This window comes from Trichomycterus rosablanca, chromosome 4 (genome assembly GCF_030014385.1).
Source record: "Trichomycterus rosablanca isolate fTriRos1 chromosome 4, fTriRos1.hap1, whole genome shotgun sequence".
Classification (NCBI taxonomy): Eukaryota; Metazoa; Chordata; class Actinopteri; order Siluriformes; family Trichomycteridae; genus Trichomycterus; species Trichomycterus rosablanca.
Genome location: NC_085991.1, coordinates 52,321,133 through 52,338,609, shown reverse-complemented (window position 1 = coordinate 52,338,609; position 17,477 = coordinate 52,321,133). Strand labels below are relative to the sequence as shown.

The 17,477-nt window shown below is 38.6% G+C and overlaps 1 protein-coding gene across 1 annotated transcript; it reads left to right on the top strand.

Moving 5' to 3' along the window:
- Positions 1-13,346: 13,346 nt before the first annotated feature.
- On the top strand, positions 13,347-17,257 carry LOC134312510 (E3 ubiquitin-protein ligase TRIM39-like). The gene is made up of 6 exons (XM_062994502.1): positions 13,347-13,934; positions 14,673-14,768; positions 14,843-15,076; positions 16,249-16,396; positions 16,563-16,589; positions 16,692-17,257. Exons 1-6 carry the CDS (start codon positions 13,347-13,349, stop codon positions 17,237-17,239), a joined length of 1,641 nt encoding a protein of 546 aa, XP_062850572.1. The 3' UTR covers positions 17,240-17,257.
- Positions 17,258-17,477: the final 220 nt, after the last annotated feature.

Genomic DNA, 17,477 nt, shown 5'->3' with positions numbered 1-17,477 from the left:
CTAACGTCTCTGCACCGACGAATCTCGAACACACACGCGTGCAGAAGGTGTCCGTTGGGGCCAAATGATGTACCTTTCCTCGCTTGGTCTCTCAACAGGTTCGGATCCTACGGTTACCACGTGCTACTTCCTTAAAAAGTTGGATTCCTACACGCAGTCAAATAAGGACCTTGTTTGTCCAAACGCGAACTTTGTTTAACCCAAACTTGTGAATGCTAATGGTTAGCAGGCATGCTACCATGTGTTCCCTTTTGTTCAATGGCCTTTGTGGCCTTCCGGAACAGCCTGAACTCACTCCATCCTACTCTTTGTTCTTGGAAAACTTACTTCTTACTTAAAGCCCGCCTCGAGTTTTAAACCTCTCCAAGAAGGGCGGAGTTACCTAAGGCAGAGCCAATAAGTTTAAATTTCTCTTTGAGGTCATGTGGCGACAGGGCTCCTCCCACCATGTACTTTTAACTACTGACAGCCAGCAGGTGGCGCTAAGATACAACAATACATGAGTTGATTAAGTTTACAAATTAAGTTTGTGAAAGTTAGATCTTTGTGGAAGTTTTCTAAATCAACTCTTACTAGTACCTAAAATTATACAAGAAAATCTTAAGTCATTCATGGATTATACCGGTACCACATACAAAAATTACACATATTAAATCAAAGCATACAGTTCGGATCTTCACATCTTTAACACTTGTATGAGGTCCATGAAGAGTAAATAAAACAAATAAAACCACACGTCACTTGTATCATAACACATACAAATTTGTAAAAGCAATTGTTAAAAGGTCCTTTGGTTAGAATGAACTTATTTTAGTTCATTTTCCATATTGTCCCAGTCTCTGAATTCTAGTATGTGTGTGTGTGTGTGTGTGTGTGTGTGTGTGTGTGTGTGGACGCACACACAGTCTCTGGGGGTCGTAAAAGTGGATTAGGTGTGTGGGGTTGAAAGCCTCTTCTACCCTTTACAATGTCTGTCTCGGAATGGAATACACACTTTCCAGGTCTCTAGCATCCTTAAAGGTAAACAATGGTGGGTCTGGCCAGACTTGCCGGCTCCAAAAACTCAACTTAAAGTCCAGATTTGGTGGGGCCCACAAATTACCTTGGCAATTTTAGAGCTATTGACCAGTCGTTAAGATCCCCTGGGGATTAACATGTCTCTGTCAAAGGTTTTAGGGTTCCCCTCTGTGGGGTTGTAAACTTGGAGACATTCCACCGGGAGAACATCATAAACAGTCTTTGGAGATAAACCGTCGCTGGAGATCTCAATATGAAGAGAAATTGAAGATAACGTCCAGTTTTAATCCAGTAATAAGTCTTTCAATCACGTTTCCGCTACACAATTTTAATACGATCATTTGCTAAATGCCTTAAATGTTAATGTGTCCACATAGTTTTGACCACAAGATGTGTAACCTTTGGTGCAAATGTGAGAAATGTTTTTTAATGCGCTGGTGCTCATTTCCAGTGTTCTCATCAGGATTCACTTTTCTGAGTGTGGAGGGTATCAGTGTCAGTGTGTTTAAAACTTCATGCAGGGTGGTGGTGGGTTTGGAGCCATCAGGAAACAACGGACGCATAAGACACCCTATACAGGTCTCCATTACAGAGCAACACACATTCATTCACTCACTCACTCACTCATTCACTCTCACTCACTCACTCACTCACTCACTTACTCACTCATTTATTAAGAAGCAGAGAAACAGATCCAAACATTGTCAGATAAAACAGAAATAAAAATCTTTGGCATCATAGGATTCCGAGAACACCAAGCTCACTGTGAAGTATGGTGGTGGAAGCACTGTACTGGAACAGTACTTGAATATAAATAGAGTGAATGTACCAGTACATAAAGGAGGAATAGAAAGGTATACACTTTCTATAACACATTGCAGGGCAGCACCTACTTACTCACTCACTCACTCACTCACTCACTCACATACAGACATACTGACCATTTAAGGCTGCAAATCCACCTTTTGCACATTTGTGAGAGGGGGAAGAAAACTGGAGTACCTGAAGGAAACCCATTCTGACACTAACTAGCTGAACTCAAGAAACCCCTAACAGACAGTGACTTAACAACAGTTTGGGGAAGATTCTTTCCTGTATTCACAAAATCCAAGAAGAACTGATTTGACAGGTTTGGTGTGGAGGAACTCCAAATACTTGTACAGAGCTCTGACCTAAACCCCATTATACAGCTTTGGGATGAATTGGAACATGTACCGCAAGCCAGATATTCTCACACAGCACTCAGCATCAGTGCCTTACCTGACAAATGCTCTTTTGATTGAACAAGCACAAATTCCCACAGATAATTTTGTTCAAAACCTTTCAAGAAGTGTTGAAGTTGTTGTGGCTGTTTAGCTTTACAGCAGTTACACTATACACCCAGAAGTATGTGGACACCATTCCTAATTATTAAGTTCAGGCATTTCAGCCACACTGCCTGTTAATAGGCAGATAAAAATTACTGAAGAAAAATGTGTTTTATGCTTTCAGCTTTGTAGCAACAGTTTGAGGAAGGTCCTTTCCTGATCCAGTTTGACTCAAAGCAAGGTTAATTGCTTGGTTTAACAAGTTTGGTATGACGGAACTGATGCTGACCTCAGTGCTAATAAGCACTCTAGGTTAAAATGGGAACATGAATCTTCTTATTTCACAGATGCCAGAACTTTGGTACATGAGCACAAATTCCTATAGACACACTCCAGAATGTTGTGGAAAGCCTTTGCAGAATAGAGTAGGCGGGGACATCCACAAAGTGGGGGCCAACACTGTACTTATACCCATGGTTTTGGAATGGGATGTCCAACAAGGTCATTATTACGTGTCCACATACTTTTGGCCATATAGTGTAAATGAGAAATATATTGTGATATGAGTTTTTGCTACATTACACAGTCCTACATTATACTGCACTTGAGCAAATGTTGATATTCTTGAAAATAATGTACTAAGATCTTAATAAAAATCACATTATAAATCTATGTACAGAGTCACCAACAATCCCTCCTCTCACTTTGCAGCTGTAACAGTCTTCACTCTTCTGGAGAGTTTTTTCCACAAGATTTTGAATGTGTCTGTGGGAAGTTGTGCCCATTGCTTGACGTTAAGGCCATGGCTGGATTACTGACCGGGCCAGTGGGGCCAGCGCCCAGGGGCCCTTGAGGTCATGGGGCCCCGGGGGGGCCCTGGCCCAAAACATTTTGCGATGCCTATCAACATTTATGATACAATATATTTTTATTTCTGAGGGCCCTTCATTTTAAGGATCCTCTGACTATTAGGGACTTTGACCCCAGGGCCTCTTGGGGGCCCTAGCCATGCTTTTGGGGCCCCTAGCCATGCTTTTGGGGCCCCTAGCCATGCTTTTGGGCCCTAGCCATGCTTTTGGGGGCCCTAGCCATGCTTTTGAGCCCCTTATGAAAATGGATGAGGCGTTGTGGCACTGCTCTGACTTCGACTTCTGGCTATCAGGGGTCCTAGGAAAGAGGGGGGCATATTTTTAGAGGGCCCTGGTTATGAGAGCCCCTACCAGGGGGCCCTAGAGAAGAGCAGGGCATACCATTAGAGGGCCCTTGATCACGAGGCCCTTGATGACTTCCATAGAAGTCATTTACCATTGCTCCTTGACTTTCTAGGGACCTACAAATTGCCAGGCAAGCTACCATATTTCATAACAGACGTTTTGTTGCAAATATGCGATTCAGGCCCTTACTTAATGTTTCTGAATTTGTATTGTTTCAAAATTATTATGTTCAATTTCATTTAAGCGCAGAGACACAAATTAATTTAGCAATTATTTAAATTTAAGACAAGCAATTTCAAGCAGTTTGAAATTTGCCCGGGGGGGGGGGGGGCCCAGACTTTCCTTAATCCATCCTTGGTTAAGGCCTGAATCACAGTTGATGTTTGAATTCATTCCTACTGTGGTCAGTGGGGTTGAGGTCAGGGCTTTGTGCTGGACACCAGAGTTTCTTGTTAAATCATGTCTTTATGGACCTTGTTTTGTGCACAGGGGTTATAGTCATGCTGGACAGAAACTGGCCTTCCCTAAACTGTTGCCACAAGGCTATATGCGTATTAATTAATATAATTGGTTTTTATACACCTTAATACAGGTATATGTTTGGTTAAAACACATGAACATAATCATTAAGAAGGGTGTCCACATATATTTGGTCATATAGTGTAGCTTAATCATTGATTTTTTTCAGACTTGTTTTGTTTTGATCATATGAAGAGGTGCATTGTGGTCCATGCTGTATTTCAGATGGTGAAGGCGCCACCTGGTGACCAAAACCAAGAACACAAAAATCCTCGTTTCATGACGTCACTCAGCAGAAGCGAAAGTGAAACACGTCACTGTTACACAGACGAAGTTCATTTTCTTTCAGCAGCACATAAAGTTCAAAATCCACATTGAAGGAAGTAAAATTACTTCAGATAAACTGAACAGCAGCAGAAATAAAGCAGCTCGGAGAGGAAATTTATTCAGCTTTATTACTGAAAGTGTTTGTGGTGAGAGAACTTCCTGTTTTACACCATTTCTACACCGTGGTAAAGTTACTTATTATTATTATTATTAACTTTCACCTGACCTTCATTATCATTTAAAATAATCATTTAACATTATTAACTGTACATTTTAATATAATAAGTGTTGTAATAGTTACATGGTGACACGGACTACTCACTACACCTGTATTACAGACTAACGATCATACAGTATGTACACTCACTCACTCACTTCCTCAACTGTTTATTACACACATACACACACACACACACACACACACACACACACACACACACACACACACACACACACACACACAGGGCAGGTCAGTGACTTCAAATAACCTGACTGCACGTTTTTAGACTGTGGGAGGAAACCGGCGCAGACACGACCCAGCTAACAATTTTTGGTTCCCAGAACGTTCCGGGAACGTTAGTTTTTGGTTCCCAGAACGTTCTGGGAACGGATCATTTTGGTTGCCCTTTGGTTCCCCAGGAAAGTTTTCTTTACGGAAATAGAACGTTCCCGTTTGGTTGTGCATTATAGTTCTGGGAACGTTCCCCTAACGTTCCCGTAACCTTAAAATTATTGAAACTGTTAAGTTTTCAGTTTCCTCGCGATCCATGTTTATATTCAAGATATTAGTATCGTCCATACATGTGGATAATAAAATTCACTCAAGAAACTTGAAGTCGTATTTATTGTTTTCATATTCCATAAAACTGAAGCGCATCTACATCCGTGGCGGCATAAAACCTTTCCCGCTATACAGCTCAGCTCAACACAGTCACATGTAATAACATAGTGAACAACGAAAAAATAATTCCAGCTAATACAGAGCAAAGTAAAAGTCCCACAGAGATATGTCACTTTACTAAGGACAAAAATAATAAGAGGAATTATAATACAAACAGTATGATAGATGAGAACATATAACTCAACACCCCCACTTGTTCTCATCATCTTTAATCATGTACAATAACAATATAAACATTTAATTTCCAAACAGAAAATTTTTGAACTTGACCATTCTAACTTTTGATACAGCTTTTGTCATTATGTCTGCAATCATGTCTTCTGTTGGACAGTATTCAATGTGTATTTTTCCCTCGCTGACTGCATCACGAATAAAATGATACTTTACATCAATGTGTTTGGATCTTGATCTACTCACTGGATTTTTACTCAGTGCAATTGCCCCCTGATTGTCTCCATAAATTCTGGTATAACAGTAAACACTATTATCCATCCCATTTAGCAGCTGAGTTAGGTACATGCTTTCCTGAGTAGTGTTTGCTAGGCTAATGTATTCAGCTTCGCAGGTGGATAGGGCCACTGTAGGTTGTTTCTTGGACTTCCAGGAAATAGCAGGACCTTGTTTTGTCAAGCTAAAACAGTACCCTGTAGTGCTGCGTCTGTCCTCTACAGAAGATGCCCAGTCAGAATCACTGAATGCTATTAGGCTCAAAGCCTCATCTGTTTTCTTGAAAGACAATTCATAATCTACTGTACCTTTTAGGTATCTCATGACATGTTTAGCCGCCACTAAATCCTGTGCTTTTGGCTTTGCTAGTGTTTGTGAAAGTTTACTAACTATCCAGCTTATGTCTGGTCTGGTACAGGTCATTGCGTAGATCAGGCTACCAACAATTTCACGATATTCCTTGGGGTTTTCAATCTCGTTGTTTTCTTCCTCATTTCTATTCCACTCCATTTTTAGATCACTCGGTGTAGCTCTGGATTTACAGTTTGACATTCCGAACTTTTCAAGCATTTTTAGGATGTATCTTTTCTGGTTCATTTTAATTTCTCCCTCTTTCTGCTCAAATTGAATGCCCAAAAAATATGATATCTTCCCTAGATCCTTCATGTTAAATTTGGATTTCATGGTTTCTTTAAACTGGTTAAGCTGATCATCACTACTTGCTGCAATGATTAAATCATCTACCCAGATGATCACTATTATTGTCTGATTTTCACGCTGCTTTCTATACACACAGTGGTCAACCAAATTTATTTCAAAATTGTTTTGTTCCAAATAATCATTTAGAAGTTTGTACCAGTTCCTTCCAGATTGTTTGAGACCATAAAGGGATTTCTTTAACTTCCACACCAATGTATCTCCTGTTTCTGATTTCTTTTCAAAACCCTCTGGTTGTTCTAAGTATATGTCTTCTTCAATTGGAGCGTGCAAATATGCTGTTTTTACATCCATCTGATGAACCAAGAAGTTTTTCTGAGCAGCTATTTGCATCAGTGCTTGTACTGAGGTGAGATTTGCTGTGGGAGCAAATGTTTCATGGTAGTCAATGCCTTCTGTCTGGTTATATCCCTTTGCAACATACCTTGCCTTGAATATTTTTCCTGATTCTGTATTTTCTTTGAGGGCATATACCCATCTTCCCCCCACTGTCTTTCTGCCTTCAGGTAAAGTTGCAAGTTCAAATGCATTGTTTTCTTTAAGCGAGTCAATCTCATCCTCCATAGCACGCTCCCATCTGGGTGCTGCAGGTGACATTAGAGCTTCTCTATAGGTTTGGGGAACACCGCATACTGCCCTGTAACAGTAATCAACACTCATATTGGTTTCATTATCTTTGGAGTATGTTAGGTAATCCTCTAAATACTTTGAAGCTCTCTCTTCTCTTTTTGAATGGTAATGTTTTTGACTACCGTTAGCCTTTGGATCTGTACTGTTTTTGTTGTCTTCCATAACTGTGTTTTCCACAGTTTCAGTATGTTCTGATACTTCTGTATCATCTGTGTCTACATTCTCCTGGTTTTCATCTAAGACTTGTGGTACATTATCATTGTTCTTACCACCAGGTTTTCCCTCTCTGTACCTTTGGATTTCTGAGTCATCTTCATCAGTTTGTGTCTGCTGTTCAGTACTGTCCTTTCTAATGAATTTCACCAGTCTGTGTTTTGAAACTCTTTGTGTCTGTGGGTTGTAAACGAGGTAAGCTGGGCTGTTCTTACTATAACCCACAAATATTCCCTTCTCACATCTAGAATCAAGTTTATTTTGATCATGTTTGTACGTGTAACATTCTGTTCCAAAAATCCACATTTTTGATAGATCCGGTTTTCTTTTTGTCAACATGAAATAAGGAGTATTCTCAATCCTATTATTGTAACACCTGTTTCGAATGTGAGCAGCAGTTTGAACAGCATAAGGCCACAGAGTCTTTGATAATATTTTCTCTATTAACAAACATCTCCCCATTTCAAAGATGGTTCGCCATTGTCTCTCGGCTGTGCCATTTTGATGAGGAGAGTAAGGGGATGAGGTCTCGTGCCTTATACCTTTTTCTCGTAAGAGTGACTGAAATGCATTGCTTGTATATTCAGTGCCATTGTCTGATCTTATGCATTTGACTCTACCATATGGTGCACTGTCTGCAAGGAATTTTTTTGTTGCTAGGGTTGTGTCACTTTTATTTTTCAGAAAGTAAACAGATACTGCCCCTGAAAAATCGTCTGTAAATGAAATTGCATATCTATAGCCATCTTGAGAAGTTGGGTCAATGGGACCTGCTAAGTCAGTATGTACTAACTCTAGGGCTTCACTAGCTTTTGTGCCAGCTTTTCTATTTTTAAGGTTGACAAACTTTCCCTCAGTACAAACTTTGCAGTCTAGTTGGGCATTACCTGTAATCTTCATACCCTCTACCACTTTCGGTAATTTCAACACATCATCAACATTACAGTGTCCCATTATTTCATGCCATGTTTTGACATCACAACTTAAACACACTTTATCCCTGGACATCATGTCATTAAGTGATGCATTAATGCATTGTTCATATTTAATTACCGTTTTCAAGTAGTACAGTCTCTCATATTCCTCAATGTGGAAAATGGTGCCATCTTTGGTTATCAGTTCATTCTGTCCTTTTTGGAAGATCACAGTGGCTCCGTCTGTTGTTGCTGCTTGTACTGAAATGATGCTCTGTGGATATGATGGTATGAACAAGGCCTTCTTTAGAGTGACTCTGATGTCTTTCCCCCCCGGGTCCAGCAGTAACACCTCTGCATCACCTCGTTTTAATGCCACATTGTTCATCTTAGTTCCATCTGCCAGCTCCATGTAATGTGACTCTGGGTTGAAACTCTCATCAAATTTTGTGAATTTGTCTTTCTCTGTTATGATGTGAGATGTTGCTCCACAATCTACCATTAGTCCGTTTTCCTTAATGTTGTCTGGTAGAAACTGTTGGCTGATCTTGAACACAAATGTCCGTTCTTCTTCGTGTTTTTCTTGTCTTTCCGCAGTTTGTTTTGCTTCATCTTTGTATCTAGTTTTTCTTTTGCATGTTTCATCACTGTGTGTTGAGCTCCTATGATAGCTGCACCATTTTGACACTGCTTTTTGGCGACAGTCTCTGGCCATATGCCCTCGATTTCCACATCCGTAGCAGATTAGTGAAGAAATGTCCACTTTCATTACATTGTCTGACTTTGTTTTTGTACTGAATTTTTCTGTTTCTTCAAAACTTCTTAATTTAATTTTGAATTGGGTAAAAGTCAGTTCTTCATCGCTCTGTGTTGTATGAATTGCAAAGGGTTTGTAGGATTCTGGTAAGCCTTTAAGAACCATTGCTATCATCAACCCATCACTTATAACTTCCTTTGCATTTCTTAATGATGTTACCGCTTTTTCTGCTCGGATAATGTACTCCGTTACTGTCTCGTCAGGCTCTTTCTTTAACGAGGTGAGTTCGATAATTCTGGGCTTACCCTGACTGGCGTAGTGATTTCGGAGTATTTTTAGAGCTTTCCTGCCATCATCCGCAGCGTCTCTCATCACCAACGACAAGCTTTTATCATCAAGAAACTGGATCAGCTCAGCATAACACTCCTCATTCTTTTCATTATCGATATCGTCGCTGGACAGTATCGTTTCTTTTAAACCCAATATTCTCAGGTGTCCAAGAAATTTTACTTCCCATAGTTCGTAGTTGTTTTCGTCTCCGTTAAAGACTAACCTGTGCCACCTTGCCGCCGTAGCATTAGCTCTCCTGGGCCCATAACCTGTTAAGTTTTCAGTTTCCTCGCGATCCATGTTTATATTCAAGATATTAGTATCGTCCATACATGTGGATAATAAAATTCACTCAAGAAACTTGAAGTCGTATTTATTGTTTTCATATTCCATAAAACTGAAGCGCATCTACATCCGTGGCGGCATAAAACCTTTCCCGCTATACAGCTCAGCTCAACACAGTCACATGTAATAACATAGTGAACAACGAAAAAATAATTCCAGCTAATACAGAGCAAAGTAAAAGTCCCACAGAGATATGTCACTTTACTAAGGACAAAAATAATAAGAGGAATTATAATACAAACAGTATGATAGATGAGAACATATAACTCAACAGAAACCTTTAAGGGAACCTTGTACTAACCTTTAAATTATTGAAAACTTTAGACAAGAAAACCTCACTTTCTAGTTGTGCTAATGGAGAGTTCTGCTTGCTATATACGTACACTGCAAAAAATGTGGAGTAAGATTTACTTAAAAAAAACTTAGGAAGGTTTTTCCACATACAAACTGCTAGTACATTTAACAGACCATATATTCAAGTAAAAGTTACTCACAATTTTATGTGGATTTTACTAGAAATTCTTCAGTAAAAGTTACTTTGCTACACACTGCTTCAAGTATATTTTAATAAATGTATCTTAGTAGATTTTACTTAAACATTGCAGCACTAAAAGCATTAAAACATGGCTTATAAAATGCTATATTATATATTATTAAAATGCTATATATTATTAAAATGCTATATATTATTAAAATGCTATATTATAAAATGCAAAATAATTTTACATTATTCAATTCAACATCAATGATTACCATATACAAAAACCACTATAACAAGGTTTCGTAGTTTTATAGTTGGTACTTGTGAGTAAAGGTTGATCTACATGGACCGTCTCAAGCAAAAGGCTGTTTTTTTGGTAAGTTCCTACTAAAAAACTTTAAAGATTATAAGAAAACCTTCCGGGAACGTTACTGGAACGTTACTTTAAACACATAAAAAAGAAAACCTTAAGGCAACTTTTAGATAACGTTCTCTGTTAGTTTTCATAAAACCATGAGAGAACGTTAGGTTTCATAGTTCCCGGAACGTTCCGGGAACAGCGCTGATTTTTTTAACGAAAATAGAACGTTACCATAACGTTATGGGATGGTTCCCTAAAAATAACCATAGGGGAACCAAAATCTAACGTTACGGGAACGTTCTGTGTTAGCTGGGGAGGAGAACATGCAAACTCCACACAGAAAGGACCCGGACCGCCCCGCCTTGGGATCGAACCCAGGACCTTCTTGCTGTGAGGCGACAGTGCTACCCACCGAGCCACCGTGCCGTATGAGTACAGTAGTACATTATATTTTGCCGGCGCCGGCAAGTAGGGAGGGGCGTTAGGCCGCCAGACGGTTATTTTAAGACAACCACTCATACCCATAGACATTCACACAACAGACAGACAAACAAAGAGCTGCCTATCCAGCCCTTACCGTAGCCACCCCATCCCCAACTCTGGGCTACACGGCTATGGCATGCCTGGACACCACGGCCGCAAGGCTTTCTGGGTAAAGCCCGTGACGGCCCCCCAGTGGCGACGCTACACAGCCCCCTCCCCAAAGGTCAACCCGGTGACCTACTCACCAGCATTCACTGGGTGGCTCCACGTCCGCACCGCACCCCATTACACTGCCGAGCCGGCCTACCATGCCCCTGCAGCAACCCCAGGGCCAGCGCACTCGGACAGACCGGGCATATTGGCCCACCGAACCACCAGAGCCACCCAAACGCCACAATCCCACTTCTGACACCAATGTGGTGCCGGCAAGTAGGGAGGGAGGGGCGTCAGGGCCGCCAGACGGTTATTTTAAGACATCCATTCATACACATACACATTCACACAACAGACAGACAAACAAAGAGCTGTTTATCCAGCCCTTATCGTAGCCAACCCATCCCCAACACTGGGCTACACGGCTACGGTAAGCCTGGACACCACAGCCGCAAGGCTTTCTGGGTATGTTTAAACAATCACTAAAATGAATGAACAAAATTTGAATATAATAAATGTTGTAGTAGTTACATAGTGGGTTACACTACTTACCACAACTAAATTACAGAATAAAAGACCTACAGTAATTGTTCTATAATAAAGGTGAGTACTCATAATTATCTATCACAGGTGGTAGGAGTTACTTGGTGGCATCTACCACATACTACACCTAAAGTACAGAAAACAAGTCTTACATGATGAGTACAGCAGTAAATCATATAATGTAAAAATTACTCAAACTTATTATGTGTATGTTTTGATATAATGAAGGTTGTAGTTGTTACCTAGTAACATGTACCACTCACTACACCTGTATTACAGAAAAGTCCTACAGTATGAGTACAGTAATAAATTATATGTAAAACTGCTAAAAATAAAAAAAAGATAAGTAGTAATTTGCATGATTTACTACATTTGTATTACAAAATAAAGGTCCTACAGTAACGCAATTTTATATATCTTTAAATATTTATTGACTGAAAACAAGGAATCTCAAGTATTAGATGAATGTCTAACAATAATATAAAACTTAACCGCAGTCATTTACCACCATCACTTATTGTTTATGTTTGGTCTTTTATTTTAATAATGGTGAAAATGTAGCAAAGGTGTAATATGATGTATTTTATGGTTCAGAGATGAAGAGAACATTTTCACCACAAAAAGGTTTTTACTACAGTAAACACATGGATTATTGATCTGATCAGTCAGATAAATGTGACCGACTTTGTTAAATATGCAGTAATTACAACAAAATTCAGTTCTATAGTTTTTTTATTTTATTATTAAATATTATTATGAATTATTTTCATAACACTTACGTACACTGCCTGGCCAAAAAAAGGTCACACACACTTATATTTGGTTGTAGCGCCTTTAGCTTTTATTATGGCACGCATTCACTGTGGCATCGTTTCCACAAGCTTCTGCAACGTCACAACATTTATTTCTGTCCAGAGTTGCATTTATTTTCCCCCAAGATCTTGTATTGATGATGGTAGAATAACAGTCCAGTAAAATATTCTGCTCCTGATAGTTAGTCTGTGTACAGCTTATTTTATACTTTATAAACTCAGCAAACTCTAAAGACTCTCGGTTACATCAGCAACAAAATTGACCAAGATGTTGAAGTCTAAGGCAGCCAAAACACTACTGCTGTGCTGTGTATTGTAGCTTCCATTTATTATATCATTTTATTTATGAAATATGTTGCTCTTTTCTTTTGATTTTTGAAAAACTAGGTCAGTGAAATTAAGCACATTTTCTTGTGAGTTTAGTAGGGCCCTACCTATCACTCATGTAACAGGGAGACGTGCGTTGGCTAGCGGACATTTATTAAACTATTGGTCTCGATACGCTTCTCACAGGAATTTTAAACAGTCGGACCATATACAGTATTAGGTTTCAGATTTTGTCCATTAAATTCAAAATCTGGTAAATGGAGGTCAGTTAAATTGAGACTTTACTGTATAAATAACAGTAATGGAAATATTTTTTTAATTACTGTAACTATTTAAATAAAAATAATTTAACAAATTGTTGAAATTGCTCTTCTGTAATGCTTTCAGGAAAAAAAATCTCATGTGATGGTGATTGGTGTTTTGGTTGGAAAGCAAAAGTTTTGAGCCCTTAACATGTGGTCACTGGCCAAAACATTTTAATTCTCTGAAATTTTGTTCAAAATTATATTTCTTCATGTCTCTTCAAGTCTTCATTTTCTTTTTCAGTCATGGCTTCCTCCAGCAGTTTCCTGTCTGAAGATCAGCTCCAGTGCTCCATCTGTCTGGATGTGTTCACTGATCCAGTCTCTACTGCATGTGGACACAACTTCTGCATGATCTGTCTCAAAAAATGCTGGGACACCAGGTCAATCTGTCAGTGTCCAGTTTGTAAAGAGAATTTTGTAAGGAGGCCTGAGCTTCGTGTAAATACTTTCATCTCTGGTCTGGCTGCTGAGTTTAAGAAATCAGTTCAGGTGAAATCCAGCAGCGCTGCAGAACAACTTCCCTCCAAACCTAAAAGTGTGCTGTGTGACTCTTGCACTGAGGAGAAGCTGGAGGCTGTAAAGTCCTGTCTGGATTGTGGAGTTTCTTACTGTAACTCTCATCTGATGCCTCACAAAAATGCAACTAAACTCAAGAAGCACAAACTGATCGATCCTGTAGAGAACCTGGAGGATTACATCTGCCAGAAACATGAGAAACCTCTGGAGATGTTCTGTAGAGACGACCAGAAGTGTGTATGTTCATTCTGTACCTTAGATGAACACAAGAACCACAATACTGTTCCTATAGAGGAGGAGAGTGGAGTGAAGAAGGTGAGGAGCATTGTGACACAGTGAGAGGAAACAGCTGCTGTTTTAAAGCATCACTGAACTAGATGATTAAATTATGAACTCTTCATGTCTGGATGATTCTGATTATAGACAGATTGAGGTTTTGATGGTGATTGTACAGCACAGTACAGTACAACAAAATAAAGTCTTTAGTTATTTCTGCAATTGTTTTTTTCCTTAAATTCAATTTAAAAGTTTATTTTGCAGTTTCAGCTGGGTCATGATTAAACACACAGCAACTTGGTTTTATACTGTCATTGGTGATTATGATTGCAGCTGGTGACTTCTCTGTGCCCATATCTACAGTATAAGGCTAGGTTGACCACACCCATTAGACTGGGCCACAAGCATTACAATTGACAGGTTTAGTAAGCTCTGTACAAGTTAGGACTGTCACTTAAAGCCATTTAATACAATTTAGGTCCCCAAATCATCTGTACAAACTATTGACTGTAAGTTAAAAGTGCATGGAACAGTGGTCTCTTTAACAATGTTAGGAGGAAACCCAAAACTTTCGCTAGGAGGAAATTTGTCTGTGCATTCAGATGTAATACAAGAACTATCAATAACAGGTCTACCACAAACTAGAAGCTGCTTGAATACTATTGATCCTTTTTGTAATTTCACAGGCATTATATACATATTAAAATATTAATTATTATAATTATTACATATTGTATTTTTCCCATTTGGGTGTTTTATTTTCTCTTTCTGTGACAGAACCAGCTTGGTGAGACTCAATCAGAAGTTCAACAGATGATCCAAGAACGACTGAAAAAGATTGAGGAAATCAAAACCTCTGTAGAACTCAATAAAGTGAGTCATAATTTTATAATGTTAAGTAAAATTTCTAACTTAAATAAAAATATATAATTTAATTTCTCACTTAGAAAAACACAGAGAAGGAGAAAGTCGACAGTATGAAGGTGTTCAGATCTCTGGTGACCTGCATTGAGAGAAACCAGGCTGAGCTGATTAAAGTGATGGAAGAGAAGCAGAGAGCAGCAGAGCGTCAGGCTAAAGAATTCATTAAAGATCTGAATCAGGAAATCACTGAACTAAAGAGGAGAAATACTGAGCTGGAGCAGATCTCCAACACTGAGGATCATCTCCAGCTCCTACAGGTCAGGATTCATCTGTTTATTATTAGTAGCAAAAGCTTTGCTAAGAAAGGTGGTTCTCTTTTAAAAAAGTCCTTTCCTTCAATAAAATGATCCTGTTGCTTTGTAACCAGCAGGCTTGTCATCCTGTGGATAAATCTTGTAGACTTTTTAATTAGGGATCTTTTGACATAATGGTGTTTCATTAATTCAGTCCAGAGACGTTTCTGGCAGCTTGTGGTGTCGCTACATCTTAATAAGACACTTTATGTTGTACACTTTAGTAATACAGACCTCAACACTCTGGTCTTCAACATTTGCTGCATTATTAAGCAATCATAAACACTGATTTAAATCCTCTATTTAAAAAAAATGTATTATAAACAATAACAAAGTAAAAAAAAACTACAAAAACAGCTGAGGAAAAAAAAATGGTGACCAAAAAGGGCAAGTTATGCTAATAAAATAATTCCATTCCTGTTTGTTAGTGAAGATAATAGGTTGCTCGGAAAGCACTTGTCCTGAAGCCCACCTTAAACCAAAACATCAAAAGGTGAGTATTTACAGGTTAAAGCGCACCATTAGGCTATGCGTCACTCACAAAGAACAAAATAAGCACATTAGTCTCCTAAAATGGCTGCTGATAGCAACATTTACATCTGTGACTCTGGCTGTGAAAAGTAGCTGCATTCAGACACTAAAAAAGCAGAAAAGTTACTAGTGAAAACGCTTAATTAACAAGTAAGCATCAGCTTCTATTAAACTGCTGCAATTTTCAGGCAGGGAGTGTAAAAGATACAGAAAACTTATGTAAATATAAATCATATAAATATAAATCAAGACTCGTAATGTTCACGAATTAATCATTCAGAGGGATTAGAAACGAGTTGCAAGTCTAAGTGTATGCATCTTAACTGCAACTTAAACTCGAAGCACAAACTTGTACGTAGAGTAGTTAGATTATAGTAACTTTGTCAAACCAGGGTACATTTAGGGTTAGATTTGTATTTTATAGAGCAGAAATGATGGTTAAATGGCTAGCGTGAACTAAACAGACCTATCTAGATGTGTTTTTTAAATGCGTTATGAAGTTTGATGTGGTTGATCCAGAGTATTTAGGTTTATAGAACTCTCCACATATTAGTACAGTTAAATCTCTGATCATTCTGATCCTCCTCTGTCCTGCTGTACTGTAGATTTACCCGTCACTGTGCAGTCCTCCACCCACCAAGAACTGGACTGATACCAAGATTAACCCTCATCTGAATGTGGAGACTCTGAGGAGAGCTCTGACTCAGCTTCAGGAATCTCTCAACATGGAAATGGAGAAGATTGGTGAGATCAGTAAGTACTGGGAACTACTTGATCTGTAAGAATTTGTGATGAGGTTAAACAGAGGAACTGAACAACATCCTGATACTAGAAATGTTTTCTTGATGTTTTAACAAAAATAAAACAAATGTAAAATGTAATAAAACATTAATTTTGTTCATCATTCTTTTCCAAACAGAACTGAAGAGATTTCAACAATATGCAGGTATGTGAACTCTCATTGATCACATGACTAAATCTAAACACATTCACCATTATTCACTGTTTTCTGTTTAAAAGTATTTAAATTAGTTTTTCTTTCTCTCAGTGGACGTGACTCTGGATCCTGATACAGCTCAGCCTAAACTCATCCTGTCTGATGATGGAAAACAAGTGAAGTACGGAGACAAACGACAGAATCTCCCTGATAACCCAGAGAGGTTTAATACTTGTGTCTGTGTGCTGGGAAAGCAGGGATTCTCTTCAGGAAGATTTTACTATGAGGTGCAGATCAGTGGAAAGACAGACTGGGATTTAGGAGTGTCCAAAGAGTCGATTAACAGGAAGGGAAAGATTACACTCACTCCTCAGAATGGATACTGGTGTATGTGGTTAAGAAATAAGACTGAATATATGGCTTGTGATTATCCCCGGGTTCTCCTTAGACTGAAACGGGCTCCTCAGAAGGTGGGGGTGTTTGTGGATTATGAGGAGGGTTTGGTCTCCTTCTATGATGTTGAAAATGAGTCTCATATTTACTCTTACACTGGTCAGTCTTTTAGTGAGAAACTCTATCCATTCTATAGTCCCTTCCTTAATAATGAAGGTAAAAATTCAGCACCACTGATCATCCAACCAGTTAAACAATCTGATTGAGATTTATTTTCTACAGAATCCAACATCACTGTTTATAAATTAAAACACTGATATTAAATAACTGGATTTGTGATTAAAAAACCAGTTTATATGGTTTAAAATAATAAAATATCTGTAATTTAGTGTTTCTGTAATAATTAAATGTAATAATTTTTACATTTAATTGTCAAATTTCATTGTCAGTTGTTTGGTGTGTAAATAAAATCTATGAATTATTAATAATAAAGCACAGTAACTC